Source organism: Lates calcarifer, linkage group LG10 (genome assembly GCF_001640805.2).
Source record: "Lates calcarifer isolate ASB-BC8 linkage group LG10, TLL_Latcal_v3, whole genome shotgun sequence".
NCBI classification, from domain to species: Eukaryota; Metazoa; Chordata; class Actinopteri; family Centropomidae; genus Lates; species Lates calcarifer.
Window position 1 is genome coordinate 7,031,988 of NC_066842.1, and position 19,918 is coordinate 7,051,905.

The following is a 19,918-nucleotide window of genomic DNA, read 5'->3' on the forward strand; positions in this document are numbered from 1 at the left end:
ATAATAAGGCGTCAAAAATGTCATAGTAAGGCATTAAAAACTGAAAAAATCATAGTACAGTAAAGTGTCAAAAACAGTCAAAAAACATCAAAGTATAGTAAGCTGTCAAAAAATGTCATGGTATAATAAGGCGTCAAAAAAAGTCATAGTATAATAATGCATCAAAAATGTCATAGTAAGGCATTAAAAACTCTCAAAAAAATCATAGTATAGTAAAGTGTCAAAAAAAGTCACGGCACAGTAAGTCAAATAATGTCATAATAGAGTAAGTTGTCAAAAAAAAGTCATAGGCATTACAAACTGAAAAAAATCATAGTACAGTAAACTGTCAAAAACAGTCAAAAAACATCAAAGTATAGTAAGTAAAAATGAAATCAAAATGTCATAATAACGTCAAAAATGTCATAGTAAGAATAAAAACTGAAAAAATCATAGTAAGTAAACTGTCAAAAACAAAAAAAAAAGAAAAAAATAAATCAAAAATATCAAAAATGTCATAGTATAGTAAAGCGTCAAAAAAATTCATAGTATACTATGGTGTCAAACCAAAAAATGATGTAATAAAGAATCAAAAGTCATAGCAAGTCAAATAATGTCATAGTATACTACGGTGTCAAAAACCGCCACAGTATGGTAAAGAATCAAATGTCTATTGAGGTATCAAAAATGAATAAGGATGATAGATGTATTGATCAGTGTCTGTGATTAACATGTTTTCTTGTCTCTGCAGGAGGAGAAGACGACAGCAGCTGAAGGAAAGAAAGAAAACAAAAGTGTTACGACGCTGTTAATAAGATAAAAGACCTCCACCGTCTAACTGCTCTGAACAGTGTTGGTTTCCTGTTGTTGCAAGTGAAAACACTTTTTTCTCTACCATCTATAATGTAATCTTGGGCACCTTTTCCAAAGACATATCAGTCTTTGAAAAATGTACTCTCTCACATTGGTGAGAACATTCAAGTGCTTATGATACAACTATTTAATTAATTAATGTACCACAAGCAGTTAAATGATCACAAAGATGCTTTGTAGACATGGTCATCTTTGGAAAATGTGCTCATAACTACATTAACCCTAACCAGCTCTAACAAGGGTTTCATTGTGGTCAAATGTCAGTCATTGTCTTAGCTGTGATTTGTTAAATGTTGTCTGGAATAAAATCATTTTATTGCATTTTGTTTTAAGAAAAATGTCATGATTTTCATGTTTTAATTTTTAGAGCAATTTTAAACATTTTAAATATATATTTTTAAGGTTTTTTTTTAATTACTTTTTAAAGTTTCATATGTTTTATTTTTTTCTTTAAGGTTTTAAATATATTTTATACTTGTTCTTTAGACCTATTGTTTAAGGTTTTGTATTCAACCTTTTATGATACTTATTGTGTAGACATTTTTGACATTTCAATTTTATTTTTATTTTTTTTACAGGTCTCCTGCTCAATTCTTTTTTTAAAATCAAACTTGTTTTACAAGGTTTTTAAAATGCTTTATACTTATTTTTTTCAACCTATTTATTAAAAGGGTTTCTATTCTATTCTATACTAAGGTTTTATATTTTCTGTTTCTCATATATATTGTTATACATATTTTTTTCAGCTACATTGTCGAAAAATACTAATTAATACCAATTAAAACTGATATGTTACAGCAGCTTTAATTTGTTGCTATTTGTTCCAGACAAGAGTGTCAAACCACAGCTGAGATAATGACAGAGTCAGACTAAAAAGAATAAACCAACACTGACCTTCTGGGAATGTCTTTGTGTTTGTCTCTTCTCTCTGTGACATAATGGTTGAAGTTTGAGTCCTGGGGAGAAAAGCACAACAAACATTAATATAAAAAAATGTAAAAACTTTTCACACATCAAAATAAAAGCACAGAGAGTTTCTGGGTATTGAACTTCAAACTGTCAGAAGTAAAAGACACTAAATCTACAAAGAAACCAGAGTGTGGACTAACTACTTCTGGACTAATCAGAACTAGTCCAAGAGTTAAATTTGCTTTATACACAAAGACAATAGAATCTGCAGTGGATGAAAATGTTTTTTCTCCAAAGTCAGTTAAAATTTGAACTAAATATGGTTGATAGAAGCCAAAATTAGGCAAAATGACAGTGTTTCTAGTGTGACACTGAACTGAATAAGTTCTTCACATTTTTTATGATTTACTGTACTAAAGAGAAAGACAGGGGGAGTAAGAGAGAAAGGGAAAGAGAGGGAGATAGAGAATGAGACAAAGAAAGACAGAGAGAGAAGGAGGCAGAGAAGGGAGGGGGGAGGAGACAGAAATGAGAAATAAAACAAGTGGGGTACACACCAAAAGATAATCAGGCCGATAATCGGACCAAATCCCGCCTCCTGATCAAAGTCAGCAAAGGCCCGATTATTGGTTGGTTCTAACAATTATCAGATTTTCCTGTGGTGTGAGGCGTGTTCAGAGTGATTTTACCCTCCCTGATCTGTTCCAAAGACGATCAGGGCCACCCCAGTAAATATTAAACGTTTAATACTTACGATTGAAAATCCTGTTGTGTGGGGGGAACATTGAGGAAAGCCAGGCACGCACTCTGTGGATTGTCACATGGAACATGGTGTTAGCCGATCAGGAAGCAAGCTGATTGAAGATGGAAGCACAACAAACAAGAGACATCGTCATCCATCATGTTTGTTTTGAGTTTTGAGAGTCAAGACTCGTGTGACTTAGTGTGGTGTGCTGTGTTGGTCATCACACACTGTAAGAACAAAACTGAAATCTGACATTATTTGTCATCATGTGTGGTCTCTCACATTTTCTAAATCAGGTAAGATTATAAAAATCTGTGGGAAAGATACGGAGAGATGGGGAGAGAGAGTGAGAAGGAGGGAGAGAGGGACAGAAAGAGAGATGGCGAGAGAGAGAGCTGGGCTAAATTCTTCATTTTCTTTGAACTGTACATTCATGAACTATGTAAATAAACTTTAACAATGAGTTAAGTCTTTTTGTGACAAATCAAACTATTCAGACTGAAGATCAATCACTGAAGATATATAATTAAATGTCAGTGCTCTCTGTTGGACAGTTGATGTAAAGCTGTTTGTGAATTACCTGGAGGCCTTCGTCCTGATCTCAAAGAACTTCTTCATTGTACAAAGACTCTCTGTGATCGTGGATGTCGTGGTGACACCTGGAGGAAATAAAATGAGAAATATACAAAGGAAAATGATCAATACACTATGACCTATTCCTCATCAACAGTTTAACCCCAAATACACATAAATATTCAACATTACAGCTGATCCAGAACATTGTGTCTCAGAAAATGGGCTGGGGTGTGACGAGATCTCGTGACACAAGAAATTAAAACGTGATGATATTTCTCGTCAACGTTAAAGCTGTCTCACGAGACTACAACTAGCATGAATTAGGTGCGTTCGACTTTAGGCAACTTGAGGCATGCTGATTTTAAAACACTGCGGGCCAGTTAGAAATTTTGGCCCATTTTCTCCGGTGCTGCATAACATTACCATGTCTATATTCCAGATAGAACCTGTTAATCAGTTATGTTCAGAAGTTTATTGTTGTAGAAGTAATGCCCTTATAGGTCATATTTTTATCCTTCATATTTCACCTCTTTTCACTCTCCTGGCATTAAGGTAGCTCATGTTTTTTATTCTCAAGTCTAAGGTTCTTAATAAAACAGAAAAATGTGATCTTGCCAAAAGTGTTGCTCTCCACGTGTAACTTTCCCCCATACACCTGAACACATTACCCTGGATGTTTTTATACTTTTATTATTAATATTATTTATTTATTTTATTTTATTTTTTTTACTTTAAGTTGTAATGACACTTCAGTCCACAGGCAGAAAATTGATTGACAACTATTTTGAGTCTTTAAAAATTATAATATTTTGCACTATTTTCTGACAATTTATAGACACAATTAATCGGTTATTATTATATTCAATACTAAGCTCAATAATACAGAGGATTTAAACACTGTTACTAACATGAATAATTCAACTCATCAACACATTTTTTTCCGACTGGGTAAATCTCTAGGACACATACCTGGTTTGTAAGGTGAGAGCTGGTGTTTCTAGAATGCAACAGCTGAACGAGTAAACCTGGAAAACACAAGTACAACACTTGAAAAACAAATAATCTAATTAATTAAGAATAGTTCACCTCCAAAACTTGAACAGTATAGAGGAATATAACACTGAAAACTAAAACTAAACTAAAACTACTAGTTTTTATAATCATTTTTAACAGTAATCTCAGCTCATACAATGTATCTTACTCTTGAGGCTAAAAACTTGTGGAGGAGCACAGAGTTAAAATCTAGTTTTCAAGCTTGTATTTAACACAAAACTGAGCTTAATAAAGTCTCATGTCACCACAAACAAATCAATAATATACACAATAGGGAATCAATGGATGGATATGGACGGATTACTACCACAAAGCTAGAAAGACACACAAAAAGACAAAGAGGCAAAAGAAAACTGAGTCCCAAAATGATCACAATGAGACTGCCACACTGAAACACAAAATGTCCACAAAGACACGTTAAATGACCAGGAATGGACACAAAACTACAAAGACACAATATGATGCGAAACAACAACAAAACTGACCGTCAGTAGATGTAAAAAAGCCAGCTAGAGACGCAAAACTCATGTTAGAGACGCTTTAGTCACAGGAACACAAACACACTTTAACTCACGCAAATAAAAACTACATCAAAAAAGGCTAATGCTAACGCTAGCCACTAATACTAATGCTAACACCCAGGTGTAAAACAGCCAGGTACAGACGCAAGATTGTATAAAATGAACACAAATAGCCACAGACCGGTGACAACGACATGATAAACCACCATAAACTGAGTAAAAATGTTTTGTTTTAGCATCCAGACCTCTTCGGTAACGACGTTTTCTCACAGCACTAGCAAACCGAAGGAATGCTTCAAACTTAGTTTAAATCTGTTTCCCGACGTTTCCCTGGCCAATGAAGCGACACGTCGTGGCCACTGACGACATACGTCAGCTAACATTGACTCGGGATCTGTCCAATCACAAACAGGTGTCCCACCCTTTTCGTAATTTGAAATATGTTTGTATTTGTATCTGTATTAAGGCCCTTGTTCTGTTAGATTTTGTGCTTTAGTGGTTACCTACTGGGCAATGCAGTTAACTGCTTCTGTGCCTAAAACCTAAAGATCTACGTTGTGTGTACGGTTTGCGCATAGAAATCTGTTTACCTCCTTTACTTTAAAGTGATACTAGATTGCACATACACTATACAGAAAGCTAGTGGTGCAGGGTGTCAAGAGGGATCCATGGCTAATTGTTTGCCTTAAAGTCCCTAGAGCCATAAAATGGGTTAATCTGGACATATGTTTGATATACTTGCCGGAAGTTTTGGAAGTTTTAGGGTCCCACGGTAGATGCCCGGTTCTTCCATATTTATTGTGCTTGGGAACGTCTGTAACCAACACACGAGTTTCTTCTTTGACAACCAGTACACTAGAGGGCGCATTACTCCTAACAAACTACCCGTGCTTCCTCTTGCTTCTTGTCACATTGTCCAACATGGCCGCGTCCATGGTGCGGATCTGCTGTCATCTATCGCGGCATGGATCCTGTATTCTACTGCAGCGAACGAGCTTCTGCCTCACATTTAGGTCCAAATTTCACTGTTCTTCCACTGCACATAACGGACTGCTCTTCTCGCTAAATAAACGCGGTATTCTGAAGGACTCTTTCCCAGAAAACGCAGCTCATGACCAGCTACCTCGGTTGCTTCAGTCCGGTTCTCAGACTGTATACTGTGGGTTTGACCCCACGGCCGACAGCCTCCATGTGGGCAACTTGCTCGCTATCATCGGCCTGTTACACTTCCGAAGCGCAGGGCACCATGTCCTCGCTGTACTCGGGGGGGCCACAGCACAAATCGGGGATCCGAGCGGGAAGACGAGCGAGAGGGAGCGGCTGTCCGCGGACACCGTGGAGGCGAACACCCACAGCATCCGGGAGAGCGTCCAGAGAATTTTCTCTAACCACGAACTGCACTTTCACGATAGTTCCGGGAAGCTGGGGACTGTAACTGTTTTGAACAATCTGAGCTGGTACAAGGACCGGGGCGTTGTGGACTTTCTATCGGAGGCCGGGAGGCACTTCAGGATGGGCACCATGCTCAGCCGTCACAGCGTACAGTCCAGGCTTAAGAGCGCAGACGGCATGAGCCTGACAGAGTTCACCTACCAGGTGTTCCAAGCTTATGACTTCTACCACCTTCACCAAATATATGGCTGCAAGATTCAGCTCGGAGGCACCGACCAGCTGGGCAATTTGATGTCTGGCCATGAGTACATTCACAAGTAAATCCACCCCACCCCCCACCCTTCATTTGAAAGGAGCATGGAGACTATTTTTTCCATTTCTTTTCTCCACCTCTGTGTGAATTGATAGGAAAATAAAATATTAACTAAGATTCACAGTGATCATTTCTGCCTATACTGTGCAACTGTGCTATAGGATTTATGTACTTAGTTGTTTTTTTTCTAGTAATGACGGAAGCCCTTTAAAAGCTTTACACCCAGTTTAGATTATTTCTTTTGCAGACAGCTGCCAAATTCTAGTTCCCAATTGGACACTATAGTATCTAAACATCACTATATTAATGAGAATGTTTGACACATGTTAAACAAAAACTACAGTTACACATTTATTTATTTTAGTTTTTATTTGACAACACATCGTAAAACAATTACACACTATGATCATATCTGCTCTATTGGATTTCACTCAAAGATGAATTATTAACCAATCTTATGACAAGCAAAGAGGCACCAGCAACAGTGTGAACCAATCCACTTACCAGTTTTGATATACCCAGACTAGACTTGTAACATTTGAAATCCTGATATCTTTTCAGAATGAGTGGTGAGGAGGTGTACGGCTTGACTATCCCCCTGGTGACCAGCTCTGTTGGGGACAAGCTGGGGAAGACAGCAGGCAATGCAGTGTGGCTCAACAGAGACAAGACATCACCCTTTGAACTCTACCAGTTCTTTCTCAGACAGCCTGATGCCAGTGTGGAAGGGTGTGTAAGCATGTCTAATTTGGTTGGTTGAGTTAGAATCTGACATAATGTATGTACACAGTGAGTTTAGAAAGTTTTCAGACCCCTTCACTTTTTGCACACACTCCACAGGTACCTGAAACTGTTCACCTTCCTGCCTCTGGCAGAGATAGAGAAGCTGATGGAGCAGCAGAGAGCGGATCCAGGTAAACGCCTCGCACATAAACGACTGGCTGCAGAGGTGACGAAACTGGTGCATGGAAAGGAAGGCCTCGAGAGTGCTAAGAGGTCAGAACAGGCTGTGTGGGTGTATAAGTGTGTTTTTTTGCAGTTTTATTCAGTACAGTTTTTCTTGAACTTTTTTTTACAGGTTCATACACATTGTACTTTATTTGCATCAATCTTAACTTGCATTAAGGACCTCAATACGTAAATTGTCCTCTCATTGCAGAGGAGACAAATGACCTATTTACGGAAGAAAAGTCAAATATGACATTGTCATTGCAGATGTACCAATGCACTGTACCACAGTAGTGTGCAGGCCTTAGAGGAAATGAGTGATGAGGAGCTGCAGGAGCTCTTCAGGGAGGCTCCTTTCCATGAACTGCTGTTGGAGTCGGGAACCACTGTGATAGATGCCTGCCGCAGAGTCAACGCAATCCCAGAGGGACCCAGAGGGTAGGCACCCCAATCCTGCTTTCCTTCGATCCAATTCCAGGGTGAAAACGATCAATAGTCAATATGAATAATTTATATAAAAGTACATTAAACATATTTACCTGTAAATGAATTAATGAAAGTTAAAGGATCAGCCCACCCAAATCACAAAAACATTTCTCATGTAACTCTTCTTCTTTCAAGCAATGTACATAGTTTTTAGAGTGATTTTTTTTTTTTAAATTCAAAACAAAAATAGTTTCAAACAAAAAAAAGTTGACATCACTTTGTAACCCACAAATGAAATTCAGCTCACCTGCGCTGTGTTTGGGCAAATAAACACAGCATAATAAAAACATGATTTCTATGACAAATTGACATCAATCATCGATCAAGTTGTTTATTTTACCTTTTTTTGTTAATCATTATATCTATAAAATGTAAAAATGTTCATCAAGTTTCTAAAGCCCATGTTTGCAACCAGTAGACCAAAAGACATTCTATTTACAGTGATACAAAACAAAGAAAAGTAGCAAATCCACAAGCGCAGCATTGAATATTGGCAGTTAATTTTCTGTCTATTGACACCATCATGCATTAATGTTTCATTGTTAAGTACCATCAGCAGATAGTCTTTAGATATCGTTTAGTGCGTTATACATGGGGTATTGCATGAGGAACTGCAATGCATGATTAGTCCTTACTGGCAGTGTGAATGTTTGTGTGCAGGTACCAGATGGTTGTGGACGGAGCAGTGTGGATCAATCACAAGCGGACAGACAAACCAGAGCAAGTACTGATCCCCAAACTCCACATCCTGTCTAGTGGACTTACTTTGCTCAGAGTGGGCAAGAGGAACTTCTACATCATCAAATGGCTCAGTCTCTGAGGTCGCCTGCTATCGCAAGGGACCAGTTTACTGTAATGGACTGATTGGGAAGGTAGGCGACTGCACCTCAGCAGGGTCAGTAAGGAGATGTGGATGGACTGATGTTTTGGTACATAGAAGGTTTTGATGTAGCCTAAACTCTCAGTGATTGTCTTTGGTTGTCATATAAATATGTATATTTACAGATGTGACATTTATTGAAAGCTAAGCTATTAAAAAGCATTTGATATAAAGATTGTTCCCTGTTGACTTTGTACGTGTGTAGAAATCCTGCAAAGTGAAACACTAGGGGGCAGCATTGTCCCAGTCATAATGGTGGTGGTGCAGCAGGCAGTCACAGCTGCACCACATAGCCTGCTGTGACCCCATAGGTAAATAATTGCTCACAGTAAAATTAAATTGCATCATTTCTCGCAAACAGGTTATGGTTCTATTTTAAGTGAGTCATGTTTCTCTCAATTTGATGTGAACACGAGGCCAACATCTGTCTCACAGTAGCTGTTTTTCTCTGTCTTAGTGGTGGTAAGTGTAAACTGTACCAAAGGAAAAGAAAGAGATTTTAGATAAATTCAGAAACCAACTAATTTTGCTTGTAGATTATCTTTAGAGTGCAGAAATTTAATATTTCCAATAGTAGAGTATTTTTTCAAGATTGACATTAGATTTTCATATAAAGTCCAAAGTTTTCACTGTGGTGTAAACAACTATTTCTAACTTTCATGCACAGCCTGTGTCTGTCATTCTTTGTTTTTTCATTTTGGATTTTTGCATATTTTTTGCATTTGCAGACTCTTAAATGTGTACATGTGCATGGCTTTCTAGTCCTACATCTGTTCTTCTCTTTTACTCCTGGGGGTTGGTGGAGATGAGGGACAGGGTCTGTGAGCTGACCTTGACATACCCTACTCAGCTCCAGAATATTGGTGGAAATACCAAGTCTTAAAGATAGACTTTTACCCATTTTTTTTTCTCCTTCATAGGCAATCATGGGATATTTTCGACATCTGGGGGGTATACCTACTCTAGCTAAGAACCCACACCTTGAGGCTTCAGCCTATGTTTTTACAGAAATGTCATCTCTTAAGGTGGAATGTTTACAAGCAAGTCATCTTAAACAGATAGGATTAAAAACAAACAAACAAAAAAAAAACCCTCCACAACCTAGTTTTTCAGATTTTTTTGGAGGCCCTTAACACAGCCTTTTGATTTTGTAATTGTTTACAAATGTGTAATTTAATAATTGTAAACATCTGAAATATATTTGTCTCAGGATATTTATATCAGGATATTTATAAAGGAGGAAAAATGCTTGTCCTGTTAATGGAAGAAAGGTATTAAGATCATCCAAATTTAAAATAAGGCATTATTTCTCAAACTCTACCCCAAAGTTTAGTCTTGTTTTTTTTATATTAGGAGGCTGTTTTTAAAATTGCATTACACATGTTACCTAGAGAAAATTTCAATTCATCTGCAACTTTTAGAACTAGTCAGAACTCGTTGGTAGCTGTAATGAAAACAAAAAATATTCTCTTTGAAGGAAAAAAAATAAAATGCAAAATGTTTTTGAAAATCCCTAAAACAAAAATTGAACAAAATTGAACTTAAACTTTTTTGAGGCATGCTAACACTTGCAATTTCAACTCCCTGTTGTTTTCGTTGCAAAAACAGTCTTAATTTGAAGGAAAACAACTTGGATTTTAGTGTAATGTTCATACGAGCTGGATGCTGCAGCCTGTTGCAAATTAACTAGTCCACCTTAAGAGAAGTGGGCGGGCTTAAGCGTTTCGACCAATGAGCGACCTTCCCCACATTTAAATAGCTCTGTGTGTCAATCATTCGCCCCCCCACCCCTCCCCAAAGTCAAGCTCCCCTCTCAATCCCAAGTACATCTCTCAATCGCCATATTGGGTACTGAGAAGGTTTGTCTGCAGTTTCTCTCACTACGAGACGAAATTGACAGAGCGGCTTTAGTTCCTGTGCACTTTGTTTTGATGATCTGCGGAGACTACGTTCGGCTTCAAGACACCGCGGCCGTTACCGTTTCCAGCTCGACGTATGCATGGCATAAGTCATTTCACGCTTGTTTTGGATCTTGCTCAGCGACGAGGAGATACCCGTTGTTTTTGAACGGTGTGTTTTTCTTGTGAAAACTGGACGCTCCCGGCTGTTTGAGAAATTGTGTCTTTCTCCGGGGGGTAAAATGTCAGATGTTCGACTTTCAAACGGGAGCCCGACGCTGGAGCGGACGGACCCCCGGGTTTCGGATCACCCGAAACCGTCAGCCTGCAGGAGCCTCTTCGGCTCGGTGGATCACGAAGAGTTAAAGAGGGATTTAAAGGGACATTTGCGGGAGATGGAAGAGACTGCCTCCGCCAAGTGGGGCTTCGACTTCGCCAATCACACGCCGCTGGTCAACGACAGACTCGAGTGGGAATTAGTGGATTGCAGAGACGTCCCGGATTTCTACAACCGGCCGCTCCGGAGAGAGAAGGGCGTCTGCTCCGCTGGGAATAACAATGTGGATCTAAATGGGAATCATAACTGTGTTGTGGTGGCTCCGAGCGAAGATACCGACAGGTCTGACGGGCAGATGGAGTGCACGGAACAGTGCACCGGGCTGAGGAAAAGACCTGCATGTCACGGTACTAGATTTGAAACAAAACTACCTCTATTTTCACCCGACTGCATTTCTGTGTAACAGATAGTCAGGCTGGGGTTTATATTGATGGTACTCAGCTCATCCGGCTAAAAGGGCACCGAAAATAAATTTTAAACGCTGTTTTTTTTTTTTGTTTGTTTGTTTTTTAAAAAAAGGAACATAGTTAAAATTACCATCTTAAAGGGTGGGCACACATGCAACATGACAGCTAATTTAGGACCCACATTTTCTATTACTTTTTGGTGTTTTTACCCCCTTCTCCTTACTGACGGTGAACCTTGCTTTTGCAGACCCCACGGCCCAAAATAAGAGGTCACACACCAGCTCAGATGAGGTTAGTTGTCCAAGTCTGAGCCACTCTGCAGAATACACACCCAGAAAGACCAGTCCCAAGAGACAAACGTGAGGACGAGAGACGGTAAGGAACGATTTTAACTGATGCAACTTTAAAATTGAATTTTCTGTATGAGCTTCTGCACGGTGTAACAACAGCTGGTTGTTTACCAGCTTCAGTTTAGAAAATGCAGACTACGTCTACCTCTTCTAGCTGCTGTTTGCCTCGAAGGGCAGCCGTAAATTTGACAAAATAGTCAATTTAAAATTTTTATTATGTTTTTCCCCTTCTGTCAAGTGGTATCCTTAATCCAACCAGTTTGTAATTTAGATTAAATAATAATTTCAGTGTGTATTTTTGTAAAGTGTGACAACAAAGATACTTTGTTCTCGGTGTGTGCACTTCAAAAGTGCTATCAGTTGGTCCCATTCATTGGGTTCTAGTAAAAATAGTGGTCGTGGGAGCAAAAGTGCAGCAGCTGGTAGAGTTCACTAACGCTTTCAGTTGTATTTTTGCACTCAGACTTGCTTCGATGCACTGTGATCGATGCAAGATGGGTTGAGACTAAAAAAAAAACAGAAAAAAACGTGGCTGCACATTTACACCTTTTTACTACAACCCGCTGCTCTGCCACGGCGAGCCCGAGTTTCCGACTAAACTGTAAACAACAAGTGCTGAACAACAGTGTAGTAGTAACACGTCAGCAGCCACTGCCCTCAGCACAGAGCAGAGCAGGGACGGGAAGGGGCTGGTCTCTGAGAGTGTGTGTGTGTGTGAGAGAGAGAGAGAGAGAGAGAGAGAGAGAGACTGCACACTAATGTTACAACACACACATCTGTCTCTCTGTCGGTGGAGAGTGTGCAGAAGAGAGCCGTGCAGGTCTGAAATCAAGTGAAGTGTGGCTTGTTGGCCACGGCAGAGGGGGAATAGGCATGAAATCTGTATTGTCGTGGCAGCATGTGAACTGTCAGGACTACAGTGGAGGATAAACACCACACCATGCCTCTTGAATTATTATAATATATTTTTTTAATTTGTGGGAAACAATTTATCCTAAGTCTAAGGGATGATAAATATTTTAGTACACTTCAATATGTATAAAAAATATGTTTTTCACTGAGAAGAAACAAGAAGGAGTTTATGGTTATCTGAAAAATATCACAATTCTTTTTACGTGCCTGCTAGTTGTTATTTTAGCCTCATGTTAACCACCCTTTAAAAAAACATATACATTTTTATTAGTATAAAATACAAGACTGTGCAAGTGCTGAATGAATATGCATAAACATTTGAATGAATAAACAACCAATTCTTGCATCACTACTGATATACATAAACTATAACGATCACTGGAGAAAAACGGCACTTGATAGACAGTGTGTTTCCTACTGTAGTTGTGGACACAGTTGTGATGCGTTCAAATCAAAAGCAGCAAAGGACATGGAGCAATATTTTTTTCCCCCCACATGTTAAGTGAGGCTGTGCAGAAGTGATCTGCCTATTCTCAGTTCTTTTTGCAAAAGTTTTTTGCATGATGCTCACTGTCAAAACTTGGTGACCTCATGTTTTTTTTCTTGTATTTGTCCCACAGAGCTGAAGATGTATGTCCCTTTTTATGTGGGAAAACTCAGTGTTGGCCGATTTTTGGAAGAGGAACTACACAGCATCAGAAACATATCAGCTCTCCTGAAGACGGGGGAGGACGCTGTTGAAGCACTGAATAGAAACACTAAAGTTGTGGCACTCAATTAAAAGTTACTGCCTCTAAAAGCAGTCAATGTAGCAGTGTGCAATTAGGTTTGATTTCCTTTTTTGCTCCTTTTTTTACTACCTGTGTGTAAATAAATATATATATTATATTTCTCTCCATATGTAGCACATAAGATAACATTATGATTTGAAAACAAATCCTTTATGTAAAAAGGTGTGAATTTTGATTTGACTTGAAGAATTGCAGTGTAGTTTGATACATGTTTCCAAAATGCTGTTTTGTCTCTTTCTTATTTTATTCTCTGAAAGGCAGTGTGACTTTGACACAGTCCCTAATTGCTACATTTAAAACAAAAATCATGGCTTCTTACAGTTTCTTAACAGTGTATCTTCACTCCGTCATCTTCCTAACTCAGCAGTGAAGAACGGTACAAATGTAGCTCATCTGTTTTCTATTATTTTTTTCCTTCCTCTGGTCATTTCAGTGTCACAAAGTGCAGGTTCCTCTGTAAGATCTATTTCCCCAGGAAATCAACACAGGGAAAAAAGTAATATTTCTGTTTAGAGTGATTTAAAGAAAGTCCTATTTATTTTGTGATAGGTGCTTTTAGCATCAGCTGAAATCTGGAATATGATGGCTTTTTATTATATTTTTTTCTCTCAAGTTTTCCTGCACACCTCAGCCACATTGTTAATGGTGTGTTTGATTTCCTCTGGTGTTGTGAGGTACTCAGATATTGAAGGATAAAGACCATACAAACTGCACAGGTTGTGTTGTGAAGTCATCCTTTCCTTAACTGTATTTCTATTGTTTCCTCAGCCTTAAATGCTCTTCAGAGAGGAGGCGTGTTTTTTTTTTTGTTTTTTTTTTTAAGGGTTGAATGTCCTACAATACCAAATACATGGTTGCTTCAGTATGGTTGCCAACACTGCCTGTGCTTCTTAGTTGACTTCACATTGTATTACTTTGTGATAACCTAGACTTAAATTTCCATTTCATGTTTGTACTTTTTTTTTCCACCAATGTTGTTAGCCTGCTGACGATGCAAATGTGAGCATCTAAAAGCTTCCCTTTATTTGCCTATAAAGTGTGGGTTATATTCAAAGAGACCAGTGTACACCTGGATGGAGAGAGAAAACAGCTCGTCTCAGAAATGCAGTCACCATGCCTGTGTATTTGTGTAAATCTTTGCAATGTACCTATGTACATAATTTTGTAAAAACACTGAGAAATTATACTAACTTATTTATGTCAAGCTTTTTTTATGTAGAATAAAAAATGGGTTTTTGATTACGGTTATCCAAAGTGGCATTTACTTTATTATAATTGTCTTATTTTGTAAAAGCATATTTTTGGTAGTTTTTTTTTCTTATCAATAAGGTTGCAAACTGAGCCTGATAAAATATTTGATGTGCATTTTGTAATGTGTGGTTATAAAATGTGTTGCAATCAATTAAAAGAGAAAATTAAATCTATTTGACTGGTGGTTGCTTTTTACACTTGGTGTAAATTCCCCATAATACACACCACACACACACACACACACACGAGAGATTTTTAGTTTTATCTGTTAAACACTTGCCAATATAACCCTGAGAAAACAAACTGCAGAGAAAAAACATCGCATAAAATTTTTCTAAGACTAGTAATGTGCAAAACACTTTTGAGAATACAGAGTGGATTTCTGTGCAGGGAAGCATCCTAGTACAATGTGACACTCCCAATATGAATCCACCAGCGTTTTGAGCGGGCTGATGATTGACACTTTGGTCCTCCAATGAAAAGGAGAATGGGGAAAGCAGACCACTTGTTGCAGCCAGTAACATTCAGTAACTTATCATGGGAATGGCTTTCATGGAAAAAATGTAAGTGCTATGAGCTCAGAATACGATCCTCAACTGAAAGGTAAAATACTGCAACTTAAATAATATTTTTTAGTATTTTATTGGCCTCAGTGGCATCTGTATTTCTATGTTTGTGTTTGTGTGTGTGTGTGTGTGAGTAAGCAAGTGTGTTGGCATTTATGTGTCTTCTGTGGTGTGTTTTAAATTCTATTTTCATCTTAAATTTGTTCCTGCCACTTATAGAGTTTTTACATTTATTCTTTAGTAATTAACTATATATATATATATATATATATATATATATATATATATATATATATAGAGAGAGAGAGAGAGAGAGAGAGAGAGAGAGAATTTTTTTGTGAAATGTTTTATGGTCAGTGGTGAAATTGCATTGAACATGTACCTCTTATTTAAATCTATAATTGGGAATCTGAGATTTTTAAAAATATATTTCAATTAATTTATAATGTTAAATTTTAAATACATTCACATAATGATTGGTTTTATTCCTGTTAAGTGATGAGTTCTGTGAGTTAAAATCATAATACTGGAAAAAAAAAAAAGTTACTAATTGATGTACAACCTAGTAGTCATTTACTGCTTCAAAACAAACTCTAACCAAACTTGTCATACTGTTTTAATTTACATTTTTGCATTTAAATTCAATATCATGTGAGTGATGTACTTCAACAGCAGAGCTCTAATGTGTGACTAGCCACTCTTTGACCTCTGGTAACTTTACTACATGTGTCTCAATCTCTGTCATGGCACATCTTCTGCTATAAAACCCAAATTAAAGCTTTCACCACGCAGCATCTCCCTGCTTCCTCCTCATGCCACTAACACAGGAAGACACCTGCAGCAGCTTTTTAAAGCTGGATGGGTGGGGGGTGGGGGTCCGGTTCTGAAGTGTGCAGGTGGGTAACCTCAGCTCAGTCGTCCACCCCCACTCTGAGCCCGGCCCATTGTCCCAGTGTGTGGGCCTTTGTGTGGAGGGCCATTGTGAGGGGCCGGGGCTGGCCACTGTTGTGTCTGGGGCTTCTCTGCTCAGACAAAGGGCCCGTCTACAAGCCTCCACCCTGCCCAAACAGCAGACAGATTGACTGACTGACTGTGTGTCTGACTGAGTGACTGACTGGGTGTCTGACTGACTGCTTGTCGAGGTGGCTCGCTGGCTGACTAACTGGCTGAATGGCTGACTAGCTGTCTGTCTGCTTGACTGATTGATTCGACCGAGGCAGAAGAGGAGGAAGTGTGTGTTTCAGCCAGCCTGCAATACTCAGTGTACAACACTGTTATCTACTTTGAATAAGAGGCTTTCAGTACTCTATGTAAATTATTTTTTTATAACAATAATAAAACTTACTTGTGACTTCGCTTTTAAATGTTATATTTTTTCCATGTAATTATGATAATTACACTGGTCGTTTTTACAATTAGAATTAGAATTAGAATTTTTGAGAAAATAAAAACTAAATTGAGGCACATTGTGGTTGGCTGCACAAAGGATGGACAGGCAATGATTCACAGAGTATATTCTAAATATATGACAGTAAAGCCAAACAGAAATTAGCATTTTTAGAAAAGTGTAATAATTCCAGCCATAAATGCAGATGCTGATGTGTGTGTGTGTGTGTGTGTGTGTGACTGAGTGATAGCATTGCATGGCTGCAAAGGGCAAGCCAATGCCACAGCTACAGTTTTTTAAATAAAAATACAAATAAATAATATCAAGCACATGCACAGTAATGGCATAGGTGTGAAAACCCCTGTTATTACTCAACATGGGCATTTTCTTATTTCTTCAGGCAATGAGAGGTACAATGTCACTACACTGATGTAATAATTACACACAGTGCCTACAAAATGCTATGATGTCTGTAAAAATCTGATAAATTTATTTATGAATTATATATAGAGATATTTTAGATAAATAAATAGATAAATTCTAGAAATGACCAGTCTTGTCTTCAACACATTTTCATCTTATTTTTGCATTTGACTTTCTAATAACCCCATGACATATCATGCCTAATCATTCCATGTTATTTCTGTTGAAGTGGCTCATTGGCACTGAGTAATTGCTGAGCAATCCTTTTACACAATTGTTTCACAATCTAAACACACACACAATCTTATGCTTAAACTAAACTGTTTATTTGTAGGCACCACAAAAATTACTACAGATAACATAGCCAGTTATTCAAGAGGGTACAGTGACTACACTGCATGGTCACTAATACAACAGTATCGCTCCTTGCATAGAAGAAACACCTTTTCTGTTACAGCAGGAATGTCCCTGAAAGCATTCCTGCAACACTCCATCATAGCCACCCAAACAAAACCACTGTGAACTCGAGGAAATTCCAGTAAGCCAGTCAATCAGAGACGTAGAAGGCATCGTCGGCCTGTTTCTCTCTGCGACATCTTGCATGTGCCAAGAATTCACACTTCCTTGCTATATCAACAGAAACAGGTTATCTTTTCCTGCTAACCGCCCCAGCACTTAATATAAAGCCACAAGTTCCTCCCCATGTTTCCTGCCCAGGCCACAACCCACGTCATCAAGCTATTCCCCTGGCACCTTAGGCTCTGAATGAGGGGAAAGAAGTGCCCACAAACAAACACCTAACATCTCTCTCTCTCTCTCTCTGTCTCTCTCCCTCTGTTTCTTTCTTTCTCCAACGTGCCTCCAACAGGCAGTGAGCAGGCCAACTTGCATCTGAATTACTGTATTTTTTTCCCCCCATTTCTCTGAGCGTTTGTTTTAGCCTGCATGGAATGCCCCGAGTGGGTGGGGTTTGACTGTTTTTTTGGACAGCTCAATTGGATTCAGTGAGCCAGGAAAGCTGTATCAATATGGGAAAACTATTTCATTGAATAGCAAATGCACTGACGTCGCTTTGGTTCCTCAAACACTGCGTGTGTGATGTGCAGAGTGTGAGAGATGTGTGTATGTGTGTGTGAGAGAGAGAGAAAGAGAGAGCCTGGGGATGAGTGACAGGCAGGGAGGAGGGGGAGGAGAGCTTAGGGAGATGCTGCAGAGCATCGAATGACAGATGTGCAGATGTGCATCTGTGGTGCGTTTTTTCAGGGAAGAAAGGGGGTGGTGGTGGTAACGCTCATTAAAGCAGCGCACCTGCAGCCTATCAAAGAGCCTTTATCTTTTATCAAGGCAAATCTGCTCAAGCATGCAGCGTGAGACGTGAAAACAAGCAGGCTGTGCTGCATGCTCACTCTGACTCATTCTCTCTTTATCTCTCTCTCTTCTGACCAGTAGATGGTACCTGGCCCAGTAATCCCATCAGGAATGCTCAAGGATGCGTTCAGATGCATTTGGCTGAGAAACTGAGACACAGCCTCCAGCTGAAACATCTGTGCAGAGCAGATAGAAAGACTTTTTGTTTGTTTTTTACTAGGCGAGGACTCTCTTACTGTCAATCTCACTGTGATGCTCCCTTTCATTAAATGCCATAAATAAATAATCAACTTTAGTCAGTCAACATTGTTCATCTATAAAGTTCTACTCCAAAAACTACCAAACTCTAGCTGCTCCATATCTAAATACAGTCATCTTAATGTTAGGCCACAGGATATTTTAACTTTATCTGTACTGCATGTTCAAACAGAAGTTGGAAAACTGGTTTTAAACACAGTGTTTCTCTAAAGTGGAATGAGTTACAAAAACCTCTGAAAATAAAATAAATAAAATTTCTTTTGAAAATTCTAAAATATTATATGTCGCACTTTGACCACTAATTACCTTTAATGTGGCTACCTGTTTAAGTAAAGGGTTAAATAAGCTTAAAATGAACCAATAAATCATAGCTACATTAATCATTATTTCAGTTTCAGTTTCAGTAGCCCAAGGTAACATCTTCTAATTGTATTGTCAAACCAACAGTCGAAACTTAAAGGTTTTCAATTTACAGCAATATCATTTGCTGTTTCCAGCACTTTTGCAGGACAAATTAGTTAACTAATCATTTATCAATTATTACATTTGCTATAAATTTCCTGCCAACTGAATAAACAATTAATTGAATACTTTTTTAATTGAGTTAATAAATAGGCCTGCATAACCTGACTGATATGACCTTTTAGGGTCAAATCAGGACCTCCTAGATTCTCATATACAATTGGAGGGATAGAACGGGTGGAAAGAGTGACTGGATAAATTATTTCACTGCCAGGGGGATTTTGTGTGTATGTGTGTGTGTAATTGTAATGGTATGTAGCAGTTCACTGTAGTGGGGACAGTGCTTCAATGAAAGCCAAATTGTGTGAGTGTGCTGGAGCATTGTGTTTAGATCTTCTCTAGACTTCCTCAGTCACTAATGTTGCATGGTGAAATTTTGATTTCTTTGAAATCATTTGTTAGTTGTGTAATATACATCCTGCGTAATGTACAGTAAATTTGTGTAAAATAGCAGAAGAGTTTTGCCACACAGATGATGATGACAGTATGGGTGTGTTAGGCCACAACATGAGTTTGATGTGATGCAAAATATTTCAATATGATGCAACTTTTTGTAACTTTTGCTTAAGTATATGTGGCAATAATTCCAGTCGTCAGTCAAAATACATCTTACAACACTGACCACAGTATACATCAAATTACATCCCATCCACCAAGCTGGCCTGCCATGATGGCTAAACCAATGACAAGGGAACACTGTCAGTTAAAATGAATGGAAAATTGTCTTCAGTTTTGTTTTGGATTGGTACCAGAAATGCATCAACTTTCCATTT

At 38.4% G+C, this 19,918-nt stretch overlaps 2 protein-coding genes and 1 long non-coding RNA gene across 3 annotated transcripts; 2 read left to right on the forward strand and 1 right to left on the reverse strand.

The window, feature by feature from the left end:
* Nucleotides 1-472: 472 nt before the first annotated feature.
* On the reverse strand, nucleotides 473-5,372 carry LOC108883076 (uncharacterized). The gene is made up of 6 exons (XR_001960879.2): nucleotides 4,902-5,372; nucleotides 4,052-4,107; nucleotides 3,087-3,165; nucleotides 2,516-2,615; nucleotides 1,747-1,808; nucleotides 473-749 (listed from the first exon to the last, which is right to left on the reverse strand). It is a non-coding gene; the product is annotated as an uncharacterized LOC108883076 (long non-coding RNA).
* A 49-nt stretch (nucleotides 5,373-5,421) lies between these two features.
* Nucleotides 5,422-8,848, forward strand: yars2 (tyrosyl-tRNA synthetase 2, mitochondrial). Its single transcript, XM_018675948.2, has 5 exons — nucleotides 5,422-6,365; nucleotides 6,923-7,090; nucleotides 7,202-7,357; nucleotides 7,577-7,747; nucleotides 8,456-8,848. The coding sequence occupies exons 1-5, from the start codon at nucleotides 5,578-5,580 to the stop codon at nucleotides 8,613-8,615; spliced, it is 1,443 nt and encodes a 480-aa protein (XP_018531464.1). The 5' UTR covers nucleotides 5,422-5,577; the 3' UTR covers nucleotides 8,616-8,848.
* A 1,595-nt stretch (nucleotides 8,849-10,443) lies between these two features.
* On the forward strand, nucleotides 10,444-14,794 carry cdkn1bb (cyclin-dependent kinase inhibitor 1Bb). The gene is made up of 3 exons (XM_018675949.2): nucleotides 10,444-11,257; nucleotides 11,565-11,692; nucleotides 13,200-14,794. Exons 1-2 carry the CDS (start codon nucleotides 10,816-10,818, stop codon nucleotides 11,678-11,680), a joined length of 558 nt encoding a protein of 185 aa, XP_018531465.1. The 5' UTR covers nucleotides 10,444-10,815; the 3' UTR covers nucleotides 11,681-11,692; nucleotides 13,200-14,794.
* Nucleotides 14,795-19,918: the final 5,124 nt, after the last annotated feature.

What these genes read in the sequence shown, in the direction of transcription:
- yars2 (XM_018675948.2), top strand. Translation starts at nt 5,578, where the DNA reads ATGGCCGCGTCCATGGTGCGGATCTGCTGTCATCTATCGCGGCATGGA. An exon ending in CCTGATGCCAGTGTGGAAGG is followed by an intron (nt 7,091 to 7,201) that starts GTGTGTAAGCAT and finishes CACACTCCACAG; the next exon opens with GTACCTGAAACTGTTCACCT. An exon ending in ATCCCAGAGGGACCCAGAGG is followed by an intron (nt 7,748 to 8,455) that starts GTAGGCACCCCA and finishes GTTTGTGTGCAG; the next exon opens with GTACCAGATGGTTGTGGACG.
- cdkn1bb (XM_018675949.2), top strand. Translation starts at nt 10,816, where the DNA reads ATGTCAGATGTTCGACTTTCAAACGGGAGCCCGACGCTGGAGCGGACG. An exon ending in GAAAAGACCTGCATGTCACG is followed by an intron (nt 11,258 to 11,564) that starts GTACTAGATTTG and finishes TTGCTTTTGCAG; the next exon opens with ACCCCACGGCCCAAAATAAG.